This window comes from Zonotrichia albicollis, chromosome 5, assembly GCF_047830755.1.
Source record: "Zonotrichia albicollis isolate bZonAlb1 chromosome 5, bZonAlb1.hap1, whole genome shotgun sequence".
Classification (NCBI taxonomy): Eukaryota; Metazoa; Chordata; class Aves; order Passeriformes; family Passerellidae; genus Zonotrichia; species Zonotrichia albicollis.
The window spans coordinates 29,363,972-29,387,693 of NC_133823.1; the positions used below are offsets into that span (position 1 = coordinate 29,363,972).

At 37.2% G+C, this 23,722-nt stretch overlaps 1 protein-coding gene across 13 annotated transcripts in view; it reads left to right on the forward strand.

Annotated features, from left to right (window-relative positions):
• RAPGEF2 (Rap guanine nucleotide exchange factor 2) overlaps positions 1-23,722 on the forward strand; it is a 184,879-nt gene that overhangs the window by 128,199 nt on the left and 32,958 nt on the right. For 10 of the 13 annotated variants that reach the window (XM_074541181.1, XM_005486312.4, XM_005486314.4 and 7 more), the window contains 5 exons: positions 10,516-10,647; positions 19,113-19,290; positions 20,990-21,126; positions 21,656-21,814; positions 23,438-23,590. In XM_074541181.1, the coding sequence (XP_074397282.1) occupies positions 10,516-10,647; positions 19,113-19,290; positions 20,990-21,126; positions 21,656-21,814; positions 23,438-23,590 (759 nt within the window). The remainder of the gene's footprint in view (positions 1-10,515; positions 10,648-19,112; positions 19,291-20,989; positions 21,127-21,655; positions 21,815-23,437; positions 23,591-23,722) is intronic. The other 3 variants (XM_074541182.1, XM_026792959.2, XM_074541186.1) reach the window with 1 other exon arrangement.

A 23,722-nucleotide genomic window follows, 5' to 3' on the forward strand; every position in this document is an offset into this window, starting at 1 on the left:
GGTTAGTCTGCTTCTGAACACTAAGTATATCAAACAACAGGCTCACTTCAGATTTTTCTGCTTGGATGAGTGACATGGATCTGGAAAGAATTTTCTGGGTCACTGCCATTACACACTTGTGCAGCACACTCATAACTTTGCCTGGCTTCAGTTTGAAAGCCTTCTCTACCACGGCTCCTGTGGAGTCTGGCTTGGTTCTCTCTGTGCTTCATTAGACAGCAGCCTTCTTTCAGCTTCCTGCTCATTAGGCTTTACACCTGCATTGCCTTGTACTGAAAATATTTCTTTTTCCTCCTTTCTATTTTTGCATAGTGATCTTCCTCTCAGTGTGGGCTGGAAAAGCTGGGCTCTTCCTGCACTTTGTCAAGTATTAGTTTTTCTTCTCATAATCCTGATAGTTTTTTTCTGACTCTATGTATGTCTATGGCTTTGAGCCATCTTTATTTAAAACACACAGCTGGGAATGTGTGCAAAATTTCCAAATAAGGTCTCTGCTGGGGCTGTGGAGAGGAGCCCAGAACTGTATTTCTGGAGGATGCATGCTGTGATCATACTGGTTTCTCCTTCTGCTGCATCCCCTGAACAATTCAGTCACCTTCTGATCAGCTGATACATGGAAACTTTTTCACAGTCATTTCTGACAGGGAATTTCCCAGGCTGTTGGTTTTTGTTTTAAAGTGTGTGATTTCACATCTCTTCCTACTGCTCATCACTTGTTATCCACAGTGTCTTTTTGCACAGTGATGCCAAGAGGTTTTTTCCTCCACTTCAAAAGTATGGAGTTCTAAGATATTTTGTTATTTCCATCTTTCATATCTAATCTTTAAGAAAATAAATGAAGTAACTCTTAATTTCTTTATTCTGTAATCAGTTAACATATCTTTTACTCTGAGCTACTTGTACTTGTAAGTTAGCTCAGTGCAGTAAAATTCAGTGATGTAGTTCAATATTGAAGGACAGTAGTTCAGGTTGAACGGCTTCAGTTCAAAACTGAGCTATCACTTCATGAATGTTTAAAAAACTTCACTAAGCTTTGTTAGAGTGGCTAGAGTGCTGTAATTGTGAAGATCAGGTATAAAAACCCCCCCCACCAACATATGGTGTGGTGTAAGAACAGCCTGTTGATGGGGAGGCTTCAGTGCTTGGAGCTGTAGGCATTTCACAGGTATTTGCTTTAACCATTTAAGATGTGCCCAGGATATATGTTTTCACCTTTGGGCTAAACTCTTTACTTTTCTGGTTTTGAATTCTGAGCGGTACTTTAAAGCTGAAAATAAAGTCTGGGTTTGGGTGCCATCATTTTTACCCCTGCTGGTGTGATTGCTTTTTTATCATCCTCCATGTCCCCTTGTGAGACTGCTCTGTAAGTATTCCAAAGTGAGTCTGTATATGAGATATACACAAGTGTTCTATTATTTATTTAAAATATTCTACAGGATTTAAAGCATCTTTCTTGAAAATGTTTGAATTAACATTTCCTGTAAACATATGTGCCCACATAAAGTGTTCTTGAACTAAAGTGTTCTTGAACTTTTTTTTGCTTTTATTTCCCTATGCATGAATCTTTTGTCTGGTTTCCTGTGGAAACAAAGTTTGTGACCAGGTTCTCTGTTCCTTCCTCTCCCACAGTTACTTGTAATAGGCCAAAGAGTTCAAAATTTAACCTTACAAGCCTCCAGAAGCCCTGAAAGTGGGCCATTTAGTTTCCAACCCAGCAGTAGTTCTCAGTGTATTAAGCACCCAAACATCCACAAAAGGAAGTATTTAGAAATACTTACTGTGGGAAAAACATCAACTGAAACATGCATTTTCTTAGTATGAAAATCAGTCATTCCCAAGAGAGATCTCTGCAAAGCCAAGCTTTATTATTTTCTCGTCCGTGTATATCAAATAATGGAGAGCCTTTACAGAAGTTCAGTGATTGAACTCAGTTTTCCACTCTCTTTCCCTAGAGATATTTCAGAAGTCAATTGAAATGCCTCAGAACAGTCTTTCCTTCAACTTAGAAAGCAGTCATCAGTGAGTGCCTGTCCCTGCTTGTTGGTTTTCATTATGTAGATTTCCACAAGATGAGTTCCCTTCCCAATTTTATTCAGTGTTATTGGGAAGCTGTTAGTTTGTGGGAGGGGGTGGCTGTGCAGCCTCTGTCAGGACACTTAAATGCAAGTTCTTGGTGGGGCAGCAGGGTGCAACCAAGAGTGATAGGCTGTGTCCCTATGGAATAGGGACTCTTTTAATATAGGGACATAATACACTGAAACAGAGATTCTGCTACTCGCAAAAGTTCAAAGAGACTGAGAATAGGATTGGACCTAAATCGGATCACTTCATGGAATAAAGCAATCAAATAATGTAAAAATATCAGACACTTAACCAAAAAAAAGAAAAAAAAACCCAAAAAAACCCCCCAAAAAATCAAAACCAACAAAAAAAAAATACCTCCAATACCCCTAAAAACTGATAAAAACAAAAAAGGAGATTTTGACATTTGAAAATTCTACATAACTCCCTTCTGGAAGATTTCACTTCCATTGCACTGTATGGAACAAAAACTATGAAACCATGTAGAAACATGTGGTTAAGGATGCAAAGAGTTCTTGATACTTAAATGTATATGCACAGTCAAAACAGTTGTAGAACAGTCTTTTTAGCTTGATGCCTGTGGCAGAACCGCTATAACTTTAAAACCATATTTTAAAAGTAAAATTACCCTTTGAATTATCCTTTGAATTATCATTTGTTGAGCAGTGAAGAAGCTACACTTTAACCAGATATTTTTTGAGACAGGCTTCTGAGTAAATGATCTTGCATGTTTCTATTGTTCATTCTTAACATATAACATCATTTATATGTTTTAAATGTTTGAGTTTGGATTTTCAGAAATCTGAGGAAAACTTCAGAAAATTGTTTAACATTACTTAGTTTAGTTTAGCATGATTGAACTCAAATCCATCCTGCTGGCTTTTGTTTTGTATTTGGGGTTTACTGGTGCTGTAAACACCTGTATAAAACAGTTTTTCTTTTTTTACCCCCTGACTTCATTTGAGCTGTTGCCAATAAGTTGACATTTGTGTTTCCTGAAGGAATAGTGTTTATGCCAGGTTTTCTGAAGAAGGTACTTTTTAATAGGAAATGCTGCATTGAATCTTTGATTCAAATACTTCCAAAAGGAAGAACAAATGCTGACACATTCAGACATACAATGGAGAAGGTAGTTAAAATAAATATAAATGGATGTTTCAGTGATTTGTTTCTTACTTTTCCTTTAAAAAGAGTTACTTCTGAGAGGTTTTTCTTCATTCCCCAGACACCCATTTAAATTTTACCACCCCTGTCTCTCTACAGAAGTCAATAATCCTTCAAGCACAGGATTCGATGCATGAAGTGCTCATAGGATTAGCTGCTGAGGGCTGAGAGATGTGCAGTCAGTGGCAGGCAGTGTGTGTTTTCTAAGGGAAGCAGAATGAAGTTCCTGTGCATTCACTCTCTCCCTGAGACCAGCAGCTCCCATTGCAATAGCTTGAACCTCTGAATAGTTTATCTGGGAGGCTAGCTATAGCAAAATATCAGTGGAGGAAAGAATTAAGAGCTTGGGAAAGGTCCTTATAATACTTTACATTCTTTATATTTTTGGTTTGGTTTGTTTGTTTTTTTTTTTTGTTAGAGGTGTTCTGCTGTGGGCTTTGTATGCAAACAGCTGCTTAACAGCAATAGTATCTACATGCAATATTTTCAGAACACAGATTGTGTCCTTTACTGTATTCAAGATCTTAAGATTAGGTGTCTATGAAGTTTCACAGTTTCACAGAAGGATGTCTATTCGAGGAAACTGGAGATGAAAAATACATGAGGTATTGTTGTGTAAAGTAAATGATTGTACAGAAGACATAATTCAAATCAGGAGGTTTTTATTTAAGTCTTGCAGAAGTTTTCCTAGAAAATATATAGAAGCTTCTCAATCTTTTCCACCCCTAGGTGCAAGGAAATCCTGCTTCCCTGGGAATTGCATCCTAATTTTAATTGTATATAGTTTACACTTTTAGTTTAAATTTAACTCTACATGGACATGTCAGCTTGCATCAGGTCTTTAGACAGAATCGATAGAAATTACCTTATTATTCTGTAATTACTTACATTTACTGCTGTGTTTAAAATCACTCAACCATAAAAATGTTTTCCTTGATGTCTCTCTTGGTTAGTGAAAGAATTATGTTGAAATAGCAAGTTGATGAATGCCCAGCATTATTACAAATATTTCTTCCTTATCTTATTAAATACCATAAATGTGGGCATAGCTTAGCATTAAAATACAAAATACAACAGATGTGCAAACCCTTAATATAAAAAATGTTTATATAAAATATTGAAATTAGGTGTTAATAATTTTATAGGATACTGAAGAATACTGCCTTTGTGATCTACACTTTTATAGTGCAATAAAAATTTCCGGATTTCTATCTTGGGTGGGGAAAAAAATAATGAGGAAGACTAAGGCACAGTATTGCTTTTATTTGCCTGCTGTTGTTCTCGCTTCATGAAAAAAAACCCAGAATCCCAAAATAAGTTCATTGTAGTTTACTTACTTAGGTTTGTGGGACTAAATGTGTCATCTGTAAAAGGAATAAAAAACTTTAAAAAAATATTTATTATGGTGGCTTTTATTGTCGAGTAGCTTTTATTATTTTATGAGTAAAGAGCTGCTATAGAATAAATGTTCAGATGCAGGTGTTTGGAGGTTGAAGAATCAGTGCTTTTTTGTATTTCTTTAATTTCAGAAAGTGGAAGTAGAGGCTTTAAAGGCGATAGTTTGTGTTGTTTTATGTCTGCTTGCTCTGTCTCAGTGGCACTTATTTACATATAAAATCATTCATTGGGAATTGCATAACAGAATGTTACACCTTTGCTCTCTTTTATCCCGTCTTTTTTGCAAATGTGCTTCAGTCACTTTGCAGGCTTTATAAATCTTTCATAAAGTGCTGAGCAGCCTTCAGTAGAAGACTTTGTTTATATGCTTTGTTTCTTTGTTTGCCTTAAAATGAGTGGTATATTGAAGCTTTCTAACTAAAATTCATCTGGTAATTTAAAATGACATTCATGTGTTTGTCTTTCATGTTGTTGCATTTATACTTGTTTTCACATATAACTGCATTTAAAAAATAAAATTCCGAATTTTATTTAATTTTTTTTAAATACTGTATTTAGATAAGCCCAGCAATTGCTTGAGTAGAAGATGCCTTTTGTTATAATGAAAGGCATACTGTAGGGTAGGAGAAAATAGTAATGTTCTTAAAATAGGAGGAACATATTCAGAGCAAAGTAATTGTTAGTTCTGCATGCATAACATGGTGATTCACTTGGAGGGTGGAAGTAATAAAATTATGCTTTTAAGATGGGAGGATGTGATAGGATTTATGGTATTGTACAGTTCTAAATGGATATATATCTTTTCCCTTAAGATAGTTTCACGTAATTGTTTAAGTTTTCTTTTGATTTTAGGGTTTTCAAGAAGTAAAAATTGGGAGTTCCCAGATGTATTGTTTTAACTCTGGTTTCTATCTATGTGTGCAATCTGTATAAATGGGTGTACTTATGTAGGTATACTTGTGTATTAATGGCTACATTATAAATATAAAATACTGTTTTCACCTCTGTTAAATTAAGACTAGGGCTTAGATCATGACTATTTTGTCAGGTCATGTTTTATGCTAGAAACTTTTGTCCATGTTACACGTGATTAGAGCTATGCATATATGACCTTAATGTTTGTCATTTACAGAGGTTGTGCTTGAGATTAGGTTTTCAGGACAGTTTCTGACCTTTTTAGTGATTATAAATTATTTAAACTAGTATACATATACTGTGTTTTGAAACTGTGTTTACTTAAGAACAAATAATGCAGTAATTTTTCTAAATTACCCTGCAACGTTTTTACTCTGTGTGCCATTTCCTTCTGATGGTGTGACTAAAGGTGTTCAGTAATGAAGTTAAGAAATACTGTAGGTATTGGCTTCAGCAAAGCTGTGCTTAAGTGTGGTGCTTGCTATGTAAAATATACAAGCTGCTTTTGATCCTTATTACTTTAAATGACTTCTTAAAGCTAGGCATCATTTAATGAAAATGTAAAGCAAGATAAAAGTGAGAATTCAGTTCTGACACCATTTGTGGTGGTGTCAGTCTGTGAGGGGTGATGTTTCTGAGGCAGGGGTAGGTCCTTAGGCTTTCTTATCCAGCTTGTGGTCTGGTAGATATAGCATGTGCTAGATCTAGCTGTGTAAATGTAACAAGAAGACTTTTTTTTTTTTATTGTTATACTAAATAGTAAAGTCAGTACTAAACTGTAGACTGGAACAATAGCTCAATACAAGCACAGAGTGCTTAATAATTTAATAATAATGTGATACTCAGTAGCATGGCAAACATACCTATTGCCATGAAGTTAACTGCCTGGAGATGGTTCCTAGGAAATTTTTTGAGAGTTATAATAGCATGATTTCATGATCTTCTCTAATCCTGTTCCAGTGCAAGTAAGAAATTGGATGTAAATATCCTGGTTTGGGGCAGACCAGCTTTTTGCTGCTTGTTGAATTTTGTGTTCTGCTTACCCGGAAACCTTCACCAAACGTGTTCCAAGAGTAAAGGGTTTGCCTGGTATTGGGTTTGTGTCGCTGGATTTTGGTAGTGTGGGGCCACAGGGCCAACCCTTCTTCCTTGAGAAGCTGCCAGAAGCTGCCCCCATGTCTGATGGAGCCAAACCCAGCTGGTGCCAAGACAGACCTGCCACTGGCCAAGGCTGAACTCAGCAGTGACAGTGGCAGCACCTCTGGGATAAGAAAGGGAGAGGGACAGGGGGAACAAAAACTGCAATTGCAGCCACAGAAGAGAGGAGTGAGAATGTGACAGGAGCAGCCCTGCAGACACCAAGGTCAAAGAGAAGGAGGGGCTGGAGGTGCTCCAGGTGCCCCAGCAGAGATTTACCCAGCCTGTGGTGCAGGTCATGGTGAGGCAGCTGTGCCCCTCTGCAGCCTGTGTTGATCCACAGGGAGGTAGAATTCCACCTGCAGCCCTTGGAGGACACCTGCACCAGAGCAGGGGGATGCCTGTGGAAAGCCCACGCTGGAGCAGGCTCCTGGTGGGACTTGTTACCCTGTGGAGAGAGGAGCCCACGCTGGAACAGGTTTACTGGCAGGAGTTATGACCCCAGAGGGGCCCCACACCAGAGCAATTTGTGAGGAACTGCAGCCCATGGGAAGGGCTCACTTTGGACGTGATAATGGAGAATTGCCTCCTTGGGAAGGAGAAGAGTGTGAGAGTCCTCCACCCGAGGAGGGAGGAGCAGTAGAAGCAATGTGAGATGAACTGACTACAGCCCCCATTCCTTGCTCCTCCACAGTACTGCGAGGGAAGAGGTTGAGAATTTGTGAGTGAAGTTGAGTCTTGGAAGAAAGGAAGGGTGGGAGAAAGTCATTAAGATTTGAGTTTATTTCTCATTATCCTATTGATAATAAATTCAGTTAATTTATCCCCAAATTGAGTCTGTTTTGCCTGTGACAGTGAGTGATCTCTCTTTGTCCTTAACCATGAGCCTTTCATTGTATTTGCTCTCCCCTGTCCAGCTGAGGAAAGTGACAGAATGGCTTTGGTGGGCATCTGGTGTCAAGCCCACTTCACTTCCATATAAGACTTAAGCAGATGTGGGTTTTCATTGTCATCAGTGCTTCATTTTTTTCCTCCATTGTGTACAATGCAAATATGAAGTATTTTAAACAGCAGAACATGACTAAAATAGAAATGTATGCATTTCTCACACACGTTTTTCATTGACTTTACAGTTTAAATGTTTCAACTTACTTAATTTTTGTATTTTATTTTTTTCTTCATGCGGTCTCTCACCTTAACTTTGGGGGTAGGGCAGTTGAAGTGGATGCTGCTCTCGGGCATGTAGCACAGAGATGTAGTGTTCTGCAAAGATATGAGCATGTGCTTTCTGCTTGTAAATAGTCCTATTTGATTAGAATCAAAGTGACTAGTTAGGTTGCCTAAAGAAAAATGCCTGCTTCTGATCTTCTGTCACCACTTGGCAAGTCCAGCTCAGGCAACGTGGCTTTGACTTGAGGAGTTACTCTAAAACCAGTGATCACCAAGCATTCAGCTGATTGTCTACAGCCAAAAAGATTCAGAAGGCTTGCTTTTATTTGCAGTGTATTCCATCAGTTATTGTGGAATCCTCTGCCTCTTCCTTTTGCCTTATGTGCAGTAGTGGCACACAAATTCTTGCTGTTCATTTAAAACACGGAGTGCAATCATTATATTAAATATAGCTCAATTTAACTTTTTAACATACTAACTGGATTTGCTTTGATGAAAGGTTCTTTAAAATTTTTAATGTATTGATAAAAAAGAAATGCTGTTGTTAATGACATGGAGATATTTGCAGGGCACTATAGAATTGAACATGTTTGGCTGGGTGCCACACTGTGTTCATATACAGTTCCCTATGGAGTTAATATTTATTTGGGATTGCAATACTTAGTGCTTTATAAAAGGTAAAACCCTCAAAATATATCTGTGTAAGTTATCATTAAATGTGTGAATCTTAGACAATTTGTGCTTGTATCTTAACATAATGTGTAGGATTTCTACTTTGAAATAAGCGTGGGCTGCTTCAATTTTGCGAGACTGTTCTTTGAGAAGTAGTCAGCAACACATTGCAAAAGCTGTGGCAGTTCATTTCCCTTGCATTCTACCTATGAAATATGTACTTACTTGCAGAATGGCTCAAAAAGAATTAAAATAAAATTGTATAGTGGCCTGAATATCAGTTTATGTGGTTCAATTGTGTGATAATTCAAACTTACAGATTGAAAAGCAGCAAAGACCCCAGATACTATAATGCAGTCCCTAATGCTGTATTTTCTCCTTCTGATACTTCAATAACAGTAGTGAGCATAACTAGATTTTTATGGAGGCAGCATTCATGGCTGTGTGAATTAGAGTATTGCTTTTCTTAATTGCCTTTTCTTTGTTGATGAAGATCAAATCTAGCTCTGGGCTTACTGTAGCTTTTTAGGATTATTAGTATTTGGTTGCTGGTTTTAGCTGCTCTTTCCAGTAAGATACTAGGAAAGAATTATTTAAAATGCAGCCATTTTTGCTATCACTGATGCAGTCATTCTCTGATAATGAAGAAATCCTTTTCAGATGTATTAGGATAGGAAATGCCAGTCAGTCGAAATAAGACTAAGGTTTGCACTTGTCTGTAATTTCACTGCAAATCCTAAAGCCAAAGTTCTTTCAGGGCATGTTCCATAAACAGAGCTAAACAAGGCAAACAGCAGTAAAGTCATTCAGTATCTTCAGCTGTACAGAGCTAATAATTTTTCTAGCACGTTCTCTTGTGACTTTTTCCCTAACCTTTTGTACTAATTGGCTTATTCTCTCTTAATGCTGAATGAGGTTTTATTTCCATTTCCATCCAGGGAGAACAAGCACTAGGGTTGCATTCATAATTGACATGGATGGACACACTGCATGTGACATTTTTCATACAAACACAACTCCTTAGAGATGAGAGAATCTGCCTTGTCTGAGTTGAAACAAAATTAACAGACAAAGATTTTTGGTTTTAATTATTGAAGAATTTATTGCGCACCAAAATTGATACATTAACATACTTTTATTAACTAGCTGTGGGATGCAGGCTTCTTGGGGAGAAGAGTAATTTGCCCCTGAAATAGCATTTAAATATTTCTTCAGACAGCAAATATTTTACTTTGTCAAAGTTCACTTTCTGCAGTCTGGAAATGTTTACAGTTCTTAAAGAATTTCATGGGAGCTGTGGGCATAAAGCAGTAGTAGAAATATATATCACAAATCTTGGTGAATGATTGTTAAATGATCAAATATACTGTCTCAATTCATTCTTCAGCACTGCATATGAGCAAACTAATTTCAAGATTATAGCTTTTTGTAATTGTGTCAGTCTTCCCACACTTCCTATTTGCTGTCATATTATTTGGCTCAAGGTATAATGGATAGCTCAGTGACTTGGATTTTCCTTGTCTCTAATGTATTTTGTCAACTTGAGAAACAAGAGTTTACCAAATCCAGAGCAGTGCTGGTTGATTTTTTAAAGAAGTATGTGACTTGGCTCCTGTCGTGCAGGAAACCATTGATTTTGGAAGCAGCACAATATTCATATATATATTTTAATTCTGTCCAAACCCCACAGCAAGCTACTGGAGAGTTTTGGCATATTGCTTCACTAATGTTTGTCTTCAGATATATGTTTTTCTTGAATCTCTTATATTTGCAATAATTTGGTGGTATTTTGCTGACCTCTGCATGAGTTAAAAAAAGCTGCATAACTCTAAATTTTTATGCTGCATTCTCAAGCCCCAGTGGTTTTCTTAAATAGTTGGTACTGGCAGAGAGTAAAGTATGACATATATGATTTGAATTAATTTTGCTGTGTATCTCCCTCAAATTGTAATGATGCTTTTTCTGCTCCACCTATAGCTTCCTGCAGATTTCACAAAGCTGCACCTTACTGACAGTCTCCACCCACAGGTGACCCACGTTTCATCTAGTCACTCAGGATGTAGCATCACTAGTGATTCAGGAAGCAGCAGCCTTTCTGATATCTACCAGGTAAGACTGGAAGGGATGCTGATGGGAGGTGCAGTTGCCAGCAGTTTTGCACTTAATAGCTGAATGTCCTTGCTATTGTCACTTTTGAGTAATTGAAGAAGTGCTCAATAGACTTCAAAAAAATACTTTTTGTTTGAATTGTAATGATTTCAGGCTTTAGGTGTGTTGGGTTCATAATGTAGAGCCTATACAGTGGTGGGAAGAAACAAATATGGAGTGGGCAGCCCGTGCTTGAGGGGCATATTTCTATTTCCCCAGCCTGTAGAAACGTGATGCTAACCTCTCAGCAGTGCTTCCTCTCCTGGCCATCCTCAGAAAGGTGGGCAGGTTGAACTGGTGGTGCTTCCTAAAGTTGTACTTCTGAGGTGGCTTCTTCTTGTAAAGCTCTGTGCTAGTCATTGGGCACAACTTGAGTTTAGAGATCCAGAGTTTAAATATAAATTGGAAAAAAGTCTAAAGTGAAATAAAATGAGGAATTATGCATTTTTCACTTGATGTTTATGGTTCTTGCAATGTTGGAGGAGGAGCTGCCCTGATAGGGAAGTGTACCAGTTTGTTACTCCGAAAGGAAGGAATCTAATCCAATTAAAATATATTTCTATCTAAATAATCAAAAAGTAGTGAGACCACTTCAACATAAAGTACTGTTAACTAGAAGAGGATAGTGTTTTTTTGAGATGCTTCTGAAATTGCAAATGCAGTCATTTAAATATCAGGAAAAGCATATCTCTAAATATGTGAAAGTTCATCTGTGGTCATAGTCGAAGAATATAGTCTCTTTCAGGTGAATAAACTTATAGGCTTCTTTTTGTGAAGGAAGATAGGCTATAAAAAGATCACAGTTCAATTTAGACAGTAATTACAATAATGCAGAAGTTTATTTTTGCAAAACTATCAAATTAGCTGAACACTTAAAGCATAGCATATGTCAGTCAAGTAGGTTTGTCAGAATTTCTTCTGAAGACAAGACTACTTTGAGATATGATTTAGGTTTATATTGTGAAACTGAAGAAGAAGTAAAATCAGTTTTGTTCTTCTAATCTTCTACAGATTTTCATTCTTTTCATTATAGAGATTTCCACTCTAACAGAAAAATAACAAGTACCTCCAGAGGCCCAGCTGTAGGTGGCATGTAGTTACACTCATACAGTTATTCTTGAGATAAGTTGGAAGTAATTTTTTGCAAGCTTTCAGCAAAATGCTCTTAACTGTGAAAAAGATAATTGAATTTCTGTGCAATTAAAAAAACCCCAACCAAACAATATAGAAGAACTAAAGAAACCTCAGAAAAATACTTCTCTATTTAGTTGCCAACCTGGTCTATGACTACTACTGGTTTCATTTGTAGTGTTGGGATCAACATACTGGTTGGTGTTTGGAGAGAGTTAATGGTATACTGAAGTATTTACACAGATAAAATTTACTCTCTAAGTATTCTTTTAAACTGAATTTACAAACATAATGCATAATCCATTCTTAAAAATATTATCTAGTTTCTTCACTTAATCTGCAATTAATACCACATTTAAAGGTGACTTGGCACAGTTTTATCAAGGACTGTGTAATTACACAATGTCAAAGTATGAGTAACCCATGTCCATATCTACATCCAGAAATATGACCATGTACTGTAGAATGCAACCTCATCTTTTGTCTTAATACATATACTTGAAGGAATGTTTATTAATGAAATGGTAAATTCAGGTGTGGAAACTGATAAGATTCTTAAATTCTTAAATTTAACTTAATGGTATGAAGTATTGTTTACCTTGATTTCTCAAATTCTGGTAAATCATTAATTTCTGGCCTCAGTTTCAGTCATAAAGGAATGTAATGTAGCAATGTTAGGCTAGGTTCAAGTACTGCCAAAAAAAAAAGCCCAGAACCAAAACAAAATCAAATTGCTGTAATTTGACTCCTCTAGGGCCAAGTAAAGGATTAAAGAGAAATATTTTTAAAAAAGAGAGGGTGAATCAGTCATTCTCTCTCAGTTGTTTGCCTTGCAATTCTCTCCTAAGTGTTTATTCAAAACTAGTAAACCATAACCAAGTCATCAATATGTTATTTTTTTTTTCCTTCAAATTTGATAAGTCTTAGGTAAAGCTCATGATCATTATCCCTTTGATTCTTTGATTTTCTGTGTATAATGGCATTTTTCTGTTTAGTAGGGTGGACTTGGATTCATTATGTCTAAGTAGAAAGCAATGATTTAGAAAGATCATCATCTTGTCTTGCAGTTGATAGAAAAAAATGTTTTAAAAATGATATTCTTTAGATAATTACTGCTGAAATCTGAGGTAATATGTCATGTTCTGCATCCCGTAAGTATTAGTTCTGTAGCCTTAAGAGCAGCTGCTTCCAATGAAAATATGTTCATGGCCTTTTAAGATTTTTTTAAATAAATCATGAAGCTGACTCTTCAGATGCTTTCAGCATTGAACTGAAAATACTTCCTTTTAAATATTAATGCGGTATCTAAATTTGTTTGTCAAACGTTGCACATGAAAGAACTTCTTTTAGGATAAGAAATACTTACCAAAATAAAATCAACCTTTGTGTTTACCCCACCCAAGTTTCAAAAACATCAGGTGCTAATTAGTAAGGTCCTTAAATACTGTTATTTTTATTTTAGGAAATAAGTTCAAGTGACGAACACTGTAGGGTGACTTGAGAGGAAGGGGATGCTGAATGTCAGTAGTGTGTGTTGGCTTGTATTTGCCAAGAACAATTCTTTGCTTCTGTCTTTTTTTGACATCTCATGTGTGGCTGCTTGCTCTTGATTGCTAGACTTAGTTAATGATTCTTAAATGAGCACATATACCTGTTCCTATATGTTCCTAGATGCTTCCTGCTATATCTGCTATATGTATTACCAGATGATTGGAGAGTGAGGAGATGTAAGCTCACGGCTGTGTATTATTCCCCCTCCCTGTTTTGGGAAGCATTGTTGTGTTGGCTCAGCTCTTTGCCAGCCTTTCTTTGCCTTATCCTGTGCTCAGACTGGTGGCTTCCTGCCACACTGACATGCACTCAGTGCCTGCCCAGATACCACTGTCGGTACAGGAAACCAGGAACATCCTTTCTGAGACCCTCCCAGATGTGCCTATTGCTTGGAAATTTTCAAGGTGTCAGCTTTGTTTTCTCATGGTCCTGATATGGTAGCTCCTAGGAGAAAGGTCCACCCTTCAGCAGCTCTTCCTGAGTGAGACCAGTCTTTTGTCTCCCAAACCAGAGGGTCCATGCAGCCTGCCCTTTAGTCACTGTATGCAAAATAAAGACATTTTACCTTAAGATAAAGCCACTCTTTCTGACTGTATCAGCTGCTGAAGTGCAGGGCTCTGGCTGATGCCAGAGTGGCTGGAACAGCTCAGGTAAATTGTCCTGTGGACTGCCACCCCTGCTTTTTCAACGAAGCCCAATGCAGTGCCTTATCACTCCTGTAAATTCAGAGCCTCTTAATGTACTCTGTGGCTTCCAGAGTCCATGTTCTGTATGCCTGTGCTCCTGGCAGACATTGCTCCATTCTGAGAAGGAGGCAATCTTTGGCAATGAGGGGGGATGCTGTTCCTGGTGGGTTGTCTGCATTGCTGCACATTTCCATCTTCATTGAGGAAAACTGCTCAGACTGACATGTGGGCTGCTGTGTTATAAATTTTGGGGCAGATAATGAAAGAAAAAAATATGGAGAGAACTGTGAAAATCTTGGACTGAAGGAGTTTTAAGGTATTTCATGGACATTTGCACTCATGTCAATGTAGCACAAAAAAATAATGTAATTACTGTAGATTGTGTATGATTTCTGTGCATGTAATAATAATAGTTGATTGTAGTACATGTGATAACTATTTAATAAACAAAAACATATTATAGTTGCATGGATTGAATTTCATCTTAATTTATTAATATTGTAAAACTTTTGTTTAGTCATCTGAAAGCTAATTTAAAACAAAACCCGAGACATGATTTCTCTCTCTGTGGAGACACTGAATCCAATATGACATGAGGGAATATTTCAAACTAGTGTGACTTCTGCAAGTCATTTCATAAGACAGGTAGAGCCACTGTTCTTGGTGTTTTTATTGATATCAGCTTAAAAATTAGAAAGTAAAAATGGGTAGTTTTGGTAACAGACATTTTTATTTTCATTTTTTAGTTCATTTTTTAGCCCTTAAATGACAGTGGTTGAAAAGTAATGTGGAGATGGTGTTTTTGAACTGAGCATGGCTTCTTTCTTTGTTAGCTTTGAAGGAATTGAAGGAGTGCACCAGGCAATGAACATATTTCTGGTTTGGGCAAGGAGTTTCTTCTATTCTTTTTTTTTCTCTTTGTCCCTGTTTTTTTTTTCCCTTGCATGTTTAGAGATCTTGGATTGTTGATTTTAGGTGGTAACAATAGTTACAAGGGGAGTTTAGTCTTTCAAATGATACAATGTTTCCTGGAGAAAGTAATTAAATTTTTAGTAAAGTAAAGGTTAAAATAGTCTGTTTAAAATAAAAAGAGATCAGTAGTTAGTGTAGTTATTTTAAAGGTTGTCTATTTTTTCTCTTTATGTTACCATCAGTTGGAAGTTTTTCCCAAACCAGTATAGAAACAAAACTATGAAGGGCCCTTGAAACAGAGCCAGTCATATAAGCAGCTCTCCAAGTCTTCCCACTTTCTTTCCCCTAGTAAAGGTGGGGAGTGTGTGATGAAGCAGTTGTTTCACTGGAGTGAGAGTTACTTGGTTGAGTAGAGGTAGAGATCGCCCATAACTTCTTCTAATCTGTTTTCTCAAGGAACTAAAAAATTCAGTGGAGGAGGAGGAAGGCAGACACTAAATGAAATCATCTTCTTGAGCTGCTCATGTAGTCCACAACCTCTCTCATTATGCTCATTGTCATGGTGCATCTAAAAAATCAAAGACCAGTGGAGTTGGCATTAACTGGTTTCCTCTCCTGCCAATCTGAAGTGACCAGAGGGGTCTCCACCATTCCCCCAGTCTGACCTAGGGAGAATGAATGCTATTCTTCTTCTCTTAATCCTCCACTTCTTCCTCATGTCAATCAAGGAACCAAAGGCTAACCAAGAACTTAGACAAAGCTTCTTTTAGTTTATATCTTTACCCCGGTTATTTCACAGTATGTGTTTAATTATCACTCAAATCTGGAAGTGTGTTTGGACTTCAAGATCCTCCTCAGTTGAAGCAGCTAGCTTTTTATTGGTGCAGTATTAAACTTTATAGCCACTGCTTAAAATTGGTAAGATTCTCCTTAGGTGTCAAATATGAAATACTACTGCAACTCAGGCTTGAAAACGTCTGTCTTAGTCTCTTAACTGTCATGTTGGTGATGTGACAAATAAAATATTAGGATGTCACTATTATGAGATTGCTTTGAAGCTTTAAAAATTTTCTCCACAGAAAATGGAAAGATGACATGAGGAATTTGCTATCACAGTTGGTATGGAGAGACATTGTTTTGTACTTCAGGCTGCAACCAACATTTTTCTTGCATTTTTGCTGCATGCAATCTTTTCAGATTTATTTAAGTGAAACTAATTTCTCTTATTGCCCAAGAAGCAAAGTATAACATGCACCCAAGAATGGCAATTCTGAGGTGTATTTCATCCTTGGTTACATGCCCTGAGAAGATGTAAGCCTCATGATTGACTGTAGTACAAATTCTCTTGGATATTCATCATTTGGGTTTTTGGTGGCTGAGGTTCATAAGGAATCCCCTATGCCCGAAGGAGCTCGTGGGGGTTTCCCCTTTAATCCTAGACAGATGCAAGGCTATTGCTTAGTAACCAAGGGTTCCTGTGCAGACATGCTTGGTTTTTCTCATGCAAAAAGGGATACAAAAGCACTCAGAGTAGTTGGGTCATGAAGTTTAATGTCTCAGCAAGAGGACCTTGAGTACTTGACATCCTACATGCTGCTACTAAACCTAAAAAAGCAATTTGTGATGTATAAACACAAGGAGCCCTCAAGTTTTTCTTACTTTTCTGGTTTGGTTTTTTTGATTGGTTTTTGTTTGTTTGTTTGTGGATTTGGGGTGGGGGGGCATGGATTTGTTTGGTTTGGTTTTTGTTTTGTTTTGTCATGCAGAAAGGCTACATTTGTCTTTCTTTTCTATCTTTTGTGTGATCATAGAGATTTCAGAAAGTTGTTTGAAAACATGTACTTTTTTTCTTCTAAAGGTGTTTTTAAAGGTGTCCTAAATTAACAAACTTTCTTATTACATTGTAGATTGTTGCATTCAATGCTGAGCTTCTTTGTTGCAGTGGTTTGGGGTTTTGGCAGGAAATTAGAAGTAGTTGCTTTTCATGCACCAATAACTTCACTTGTCAAAAAACAAACAAACAAAAAAAAGAAACAGCAAGTGTAAATAGTGATCATCTTTGGGAAATCTTGTAGCCTTTAGTAGTATTTATAAAGTGTTTTCTGAGTCCAAAGTTACATTTAATTCAGTGTGAGAATTTGTTTTAAATATCATGGACTCTTCTTGATAATAGAGTTTCAGGAGTTTTCCAGTTTTGTTTAATTGCTTTAACACAGTAAAATAACTTATCTTTTAAATCAGATGTTGTACAATAGGTGGAAGTTTCTTGTCTGTTAGCATTGTATGACAAAATTGAGGTCTGCATTAATTTTGGTATTGTGCTTTTGAGAGAGCTTAATCTGGGCAGGGAGGAGGGGCATTTGTTAGTGATGGGAAGGTTTGCAAAATTGACTGTGAATCAGTCCCACTGTCACTGGAACTGTCACTGCTGGAAACTTCAGATTCTGACAGATTGGTGTCATAAGCTGTGTGTCTACTGACTCATCACCACTAATTTTTCCACCAGTCGCTTTTGATGAAGGCTATTTTGAAAGAGTAGTTACAGCAGCTGTTTCAAATGTATCACAGGGAATGGGCATGTTAAACACAGGAAGACTGCTCATAAAATAGTGCTCTCTGTGCTATGTTTTGGGATTTGTTTCTATGCCAGTAACATCTTTCCTTATCCTGGTTAAAAAATGAGCAGCATTTTTTCTTGACAAAAGCAAAACCAAAAAAGCCACTAAACCCCCAAAATGCACAACAACAACAACTAAAAAAACCCCAACCCAAAACCGCAAAATGAGAATAATTTGAATATTGCAGAGAAGCTGTAATCATGCTTTTTTTTATATAACAAGGCCCAGCTACAAAGCTTGTGTTGTGCTGTAGGACAGAAGCATTTAAGAGTCTCACTGGCTGCCCCTGATCCATCTCCAGCCATATGCTGCTGTTCATGAGGTGGCTGTGTGTAGTGGCATTAAAGTGACAGATGTCGGCCGCAGATAGGGAGGCAGGAATAGGGGAGATGATTCTACAAAATTACCAATGCAATTTCTCTTACCTTCCCTGTGTTCAGAGAGTGACCTAGTTTTGTGGGTTGTCTTTTTCACCAGTCTGAGACAGATTGATGAAACAAGCTTTAGTAGGTGTCTTTGTCCCATGTTGTATTTTTCAATACATTGTGTGCTCCCAGAGTCTCAGAAACAAACCATCCCTTTAAGGCCTGTGAAACTGGATTTCTCAAGCCATGGCTTAAAACTTGCTCATTAGAAGCTTGCATTTCCTTAAAAATTGTCATAGCTAAGCCTTGGCAGCTGCTGTGGTATTAAATCAGGTTGTGAGAAAAGGCAGCCATATCAGCCATGACAGACAAATGTTTGTGGGATGTATTAAAGTGTTCAGTCTTCAAACTCAATCATTTTTGAAATATTTAAATATCAAATTAAAATATATTTACCTTTAGGTGCTATACTAATGACCTTAGTCTGGACTATGTTTTCATTCATTTTAATACAATTTGAGGGAGGTTAATTTGACAGATATTCTGGGTAGTCCATCTGTGATGTTTAAGCAATGACTTTGCTTTTTTCTGCATCTGTAAATTCTGAGGCAATTTATCAGCAAATGAAAGCCATATTTAACCATGTTCAACTGGAATTGTAAAACAAAAGTACAGTCCTAGGTGACTGAGATATAGCAAAATTCCTGTAGCATTCTGATGCTGTTTTTATTTCCCCAAACTGTCTGTTTAAAATTATGTTGCTTTCCTAAGTGTCTGTAAATTTGGAGTGAGCACAGAAATTGTCAAATGAAAACTGTTCATTGAAAAAAATTGTATTTGGCTAACAGTTGAAGACATTGCTGCTTGAAATGTAAGAGCCTTCAATCCCCCCAAGACCCACAGATTAAGTAATGTCTGTTGAACCCTTTGTTTGTGTGACTGATTGAAGCAAATGTTAAAAGTCATATTTAAACACAGTGGGTTTGGACTGATAAATTGTTAGTTGTTTTAAAAAGATATAAAAAGAAAAAAGCAATATAAAAATATAGAATAAATTTGGGTCATCTGCTAGATGATAGAATTAATCTCTGTACACGTAACCAGAAAACTGCAGCAGTAAATAACATATTTGAATGTTTTCTAATTGTTTATGCACTAATTAGGCTACAGAAAGTGAGGCTGGTGATATGGATCTCAGTGGATTGCCAGAGACAGCTGTGGATTCTGAGGATGATGATGATGAAGAAGACATTGAAAGGGCATCAGATCCTTTGATGAGTAGGGATATTGTAAGAGACTGCTTGGAGAAAGACCCAATAGACAGGACAGATGATGACATTGGTAAGTATTGCAATGTAGTAAAATGTCAAACATGTTCTTCTTCACCTCCAATAACTTAATTTTTGAGCTTGCAGTTTTATTTTAATCATTGGCCTTTGTAATTGATAAGGTTAGTGTTTATTGTTATTGTTTTTGTATAAGTATGTATATAATGTGAACAATTAAAGAAAATGCATATAATATGGGTGAAACCTATTACTTGCTGGCCTTTTTGATCTCAAGCTTCAGCTTCTAATTGATATCAGAGCAGGTTTATGAAGGAGATGTCATTGAAAACAGGAGAACAGAACCTTGGCAAGGGTGACATTAATGTCAGCACTGCTTCTCACAGTATATTTTTAATTGTCAGTTGTGACATTGTGACTTGACATTTGTTGCAAACATTGGAGCGTTTAAAACCTTAACATAAATGTGCATCTAATCAAACTAATTTGCTATGTTAACATACGAGTAAACACATTGAAAGCAAAGCAGAACTAGAATCCAAATTTTAATCTAATCTCTTTCACTGGGGGAGATATTTTTATTTTATTGAAGTATGACTAAATGATGATTAAGGTTGATTATCAGATGATTAAGGGACTAGAGCATCTCTTATGCAAGGAAAGTCTAAGAGAGATCTGGGGCTGTTCAGCCTGGAGGAAGCTCAGGGGATCTCATTAATGTATAGAAATACCCTGGGTTGAGGGTGTGAAGATGATGGAGCCAGGGTCTTCTCAGTAGTGCCCAGTGAGAGGACAAAGGGCACAAACTAAAACACAGGAGACTCTATCAGAGCACTAGGAAATGCTTTTTTTCTGCTGAGACTGAGGACTGGGAGAGGTTATCCAGAGCGGTGTCAGTATTCCTCCTTGAAGATATTCAAAAGGTGTTTGGATGTGTTCATGGGAAACTGACTCTAGCGTGGCTCTGCTTGAGCAGGAAGATTTGACCAGATGACTTCTGGAAGTCCCTTTTAACCACAACCTTTCTGTAATTCAGAGTAAATTAAAAAATACAGAAAATATGGGGTCCTATTGAACTCTTTCAGTAGACATTTTAGATCAAACTGGATGCAAAAACGATTTTGGGGCATATAATCACTTGGCAGGACTGCTAAAATTAAGTTCTGTAGTTATGAACAGCATAAAAAATGAAAATACAGGAAGCTCACTGTTGAGTACAAGTGTAACTCAAGTGCAGGTAGAAGACAGAGCAGCAGCAGTCACCTTTAAGACAGTAATCCAGTAATCCTGTCTGGTCCACCTGAGAGGAACTTTCTGGTGAAACCACCAGACAACGATCAAGTACAATTTACTGTTAAGCCTAGACTAGGAGGTGTTGGCTTTACCAAACAACTTACTCAGTTTTGTGACATTTGTCTTGCTGTGTTTTATATAGTCCTAGTCACAATGAAATTATTGCCCTGACTGGGGTATTAAAAATATCATTGGTTGTATTCAGAGCTCTTGGTTGCATTACAATCCTTCCATTATGCTGACTTTTACTTTGCAGGGTTTCTATTGATGATATGACCAGCCAGTCTGTGTCTACAAAATACCCAGTAATTAAAACAGGCCACTGTACATGATTTATTAGTATACAGAAACGATTGTGCAGCATTTTAGCTTAAGCAGCCTCAGGCATCTTGCTGAAGAACTGTCTTTACTGTGCTTTGTTGTTTTGACATGCACGACTCAGTGGGCTTTTTCTCCTTCAGAACAACTACTGGAATTCATGCATCAATTGCCTGCTTTTGCCAACATGACAATGTCAGTGAGGAGAGAACTCTGTGCTGTGATGGTGTTTGCAGTTGTGGAGAGAGCAGGAACTATTGTACTAAACGATGGGGAAGAGGTCAGTAGAAGTTGCTTTTGACTCTCCCATTATACCAAACATCCCAGATTCCACACGGTTAAGATCTTCTTTTGTTACTTAACAAAAAAAGAAAAAAAGGAAAAAAGCAACATTCAGGTAAATCAGAACTCTTTTTGTTCTGGATTTTCTGAAAGCTTTTGTTTAGGCACACACACATTTCTTAAGCAATAAAGCCAGAAAGCATTTTCTGTATTGTACTAAATGCTTCCTGCCTATTTGAGCTCATCTGGGGACTTTATTTCAGTGTTCAAGTGCTGTTTTGAAACTTCCTCTATTTTTTTTTCCACAGTCTTTCATTACCTCTTAATAGTAAAGATGAGCTTAAGATCCCAGTTTTCTTGAGCTGGAAATAGCTGTACATTTATAGAAAATTAGCTTATTAAATTGTTAATAGGTGCTAGAAAATAAATTTTGCCTTTGAACAATTGTGAGAGTTGTATTTATATAGTATGATTTCAAAATGTTAAGTGATTTGGTCTTCACGTATCCTGCAATATTTGATTTGTAGCTGGATTCCTGGTCAGTCATTTTGAATGGCTCCGTGGAGGTGACATACCCTGATGGAAGAACAGAGATATTGTGCATGGGGAACAGTTTTGGTGTTTCCCCCACCATGGAAAAGGAATATATGAAAGGAGTGATGAGAACCAAAGTGGATGACTGCCAGGTAGAGTGTCTGTGGTACAAGGAAATTCACACCCACACAGGTGTCGTGCAACTCAATAATGAGACCCAGTTTTATTTTAAACTGAATACATGTACAATATCCAGAGGGTAACCCCAGACAGTAGTTGGGCAATATGGCTTCTGCATACCCACAGTCTGGGAAATGGAGTTATCTTTATCAGGGTAAAGAATCATTTTGCATGAAGATGTTTGTCTACATACTTCTTCCAGAAGGTGAGGGCCACCAGCCTCTTCCATGCATCCATTGCTTCCAGTGTTCCTTGGTAGGATCTCAAGGTCCATTAGCCATGACAGGCTCCTTCCCTTCTGCAGCTAATAGCCTTTCTTCCTTACTCAACTCAGCTTCTGAATATCAGAGTAATACAAATTTTATATCCTGTGGTTTGAGTGAAAGATCTAATTTTGGCTAATCTGACCTTTCAAGGAAAAAGCTTTGATGTTTGCTGTAATACAAGCAGTCAGATGTAAAGAATGCTTTTCATAGCATAAAACTACTGGCTGAATCTGGTTATATGGTTGTTATTTGCTGATTCCCATCCAGAAAATTATAGCATAGCCATGGGTGAATTAAGCATTTTGCTTGGTCCTGATGGCTAATTAGCTTCAAGTAGATGACCTTTGAAAGGGGTGAAAATGTGTGTTTATAGAGTCACCTGGTTTAGCTTGCCCATCTAACTCCCAAAATGTGCATAAATGGTTTCTCATTAGAGTAATGTTTTCAGCAAATCCAAACTGTGGAACTTCTGTTTCAGCTGCTACTAGCTGCTGGAAAAATGAAATGGTGTGTAAATGAATTTAAAGAGAAAATACTGTCTCTGATTCTTGGGCCATTGTCCTAAGTATGTACAGAAGGATTTAACAACTTTTCAACCATAAGTAACACTGTGCCTTTCAGTTAAATACCCGTATTCATATAATAAGGTAGTTTAATCTTGCCCCCCCCCAAAAGAGACAAGCATATAACAATTTGTGTACAATGTAGTTTTTTTCCAATTTGTTATGGTTGGTCTTAATTATATTTGCATAGTGTGGGCATTAGGAACATTCCTAAGATATTTATTCTTGCACTTATTCTTGGCTGAACTGATGATTGTAGAAAATAATTTTCCTGTTGTATGCTTTAAGCCAAGAAATAATTTCTTTCTTCGTGCCTGCACTAATTAATTGAATAAATGTTATTTTTCTTACTAATTGACTTCAATAAAATAGCTATTAAAAAACAAGATTATTTACCAAAACAATAGCCACAAAAAATAAAAGCTGGGTTTTCACTTAACTCTTCTAAACACCACAAAAGAGCTGGGCTTTCATGTCCAGCAGTGGGGAGGTCAGAGCAGCTGAACAAGAATGGCTGGGAATACTAAATCATATTGCTCTGATGGATCTTGGTCTCATCAACTGCAGGATTGTAGTGGCAGTACTGTGCCTGTCTGTTCATCTGCTTGGTAAGACTGAACTGTTGGAAAGACAAAAACTATTGGAAAGGCACACTGCAGGTTGAGGAGCTGCTTTATTTTGTCTGTTGATTGAGTACTTGCACCTTACGTCTAAATGCTCCTCTGAAGATTTAACATTTAACGCTGGTGTGTGATGATTTTTCCAGTTTGTTTGCATAGCCCAGCAAGATTATTGCCGCATCCTCAATCAAGTGGAAAAGAACATGCAGAAGGTGGAGGAGGAAGGAGAGATTGTGATGGTGAAGGAGCACAGGGAGCTGGACCGCACTGGAACGAGGAAAGGCCACATTGTCATCAAGGTAAGAGGAAAAGAGAGCGTCTCTTGAAAAAGTCTGTGTTCTGCAAACCTCGTAACTTGGCAGGTTAGGGCCAGGATCAGTTGAGATGTATATTGTAGAAGTAAATATTTGAAAATGGACTGTTAATATTTC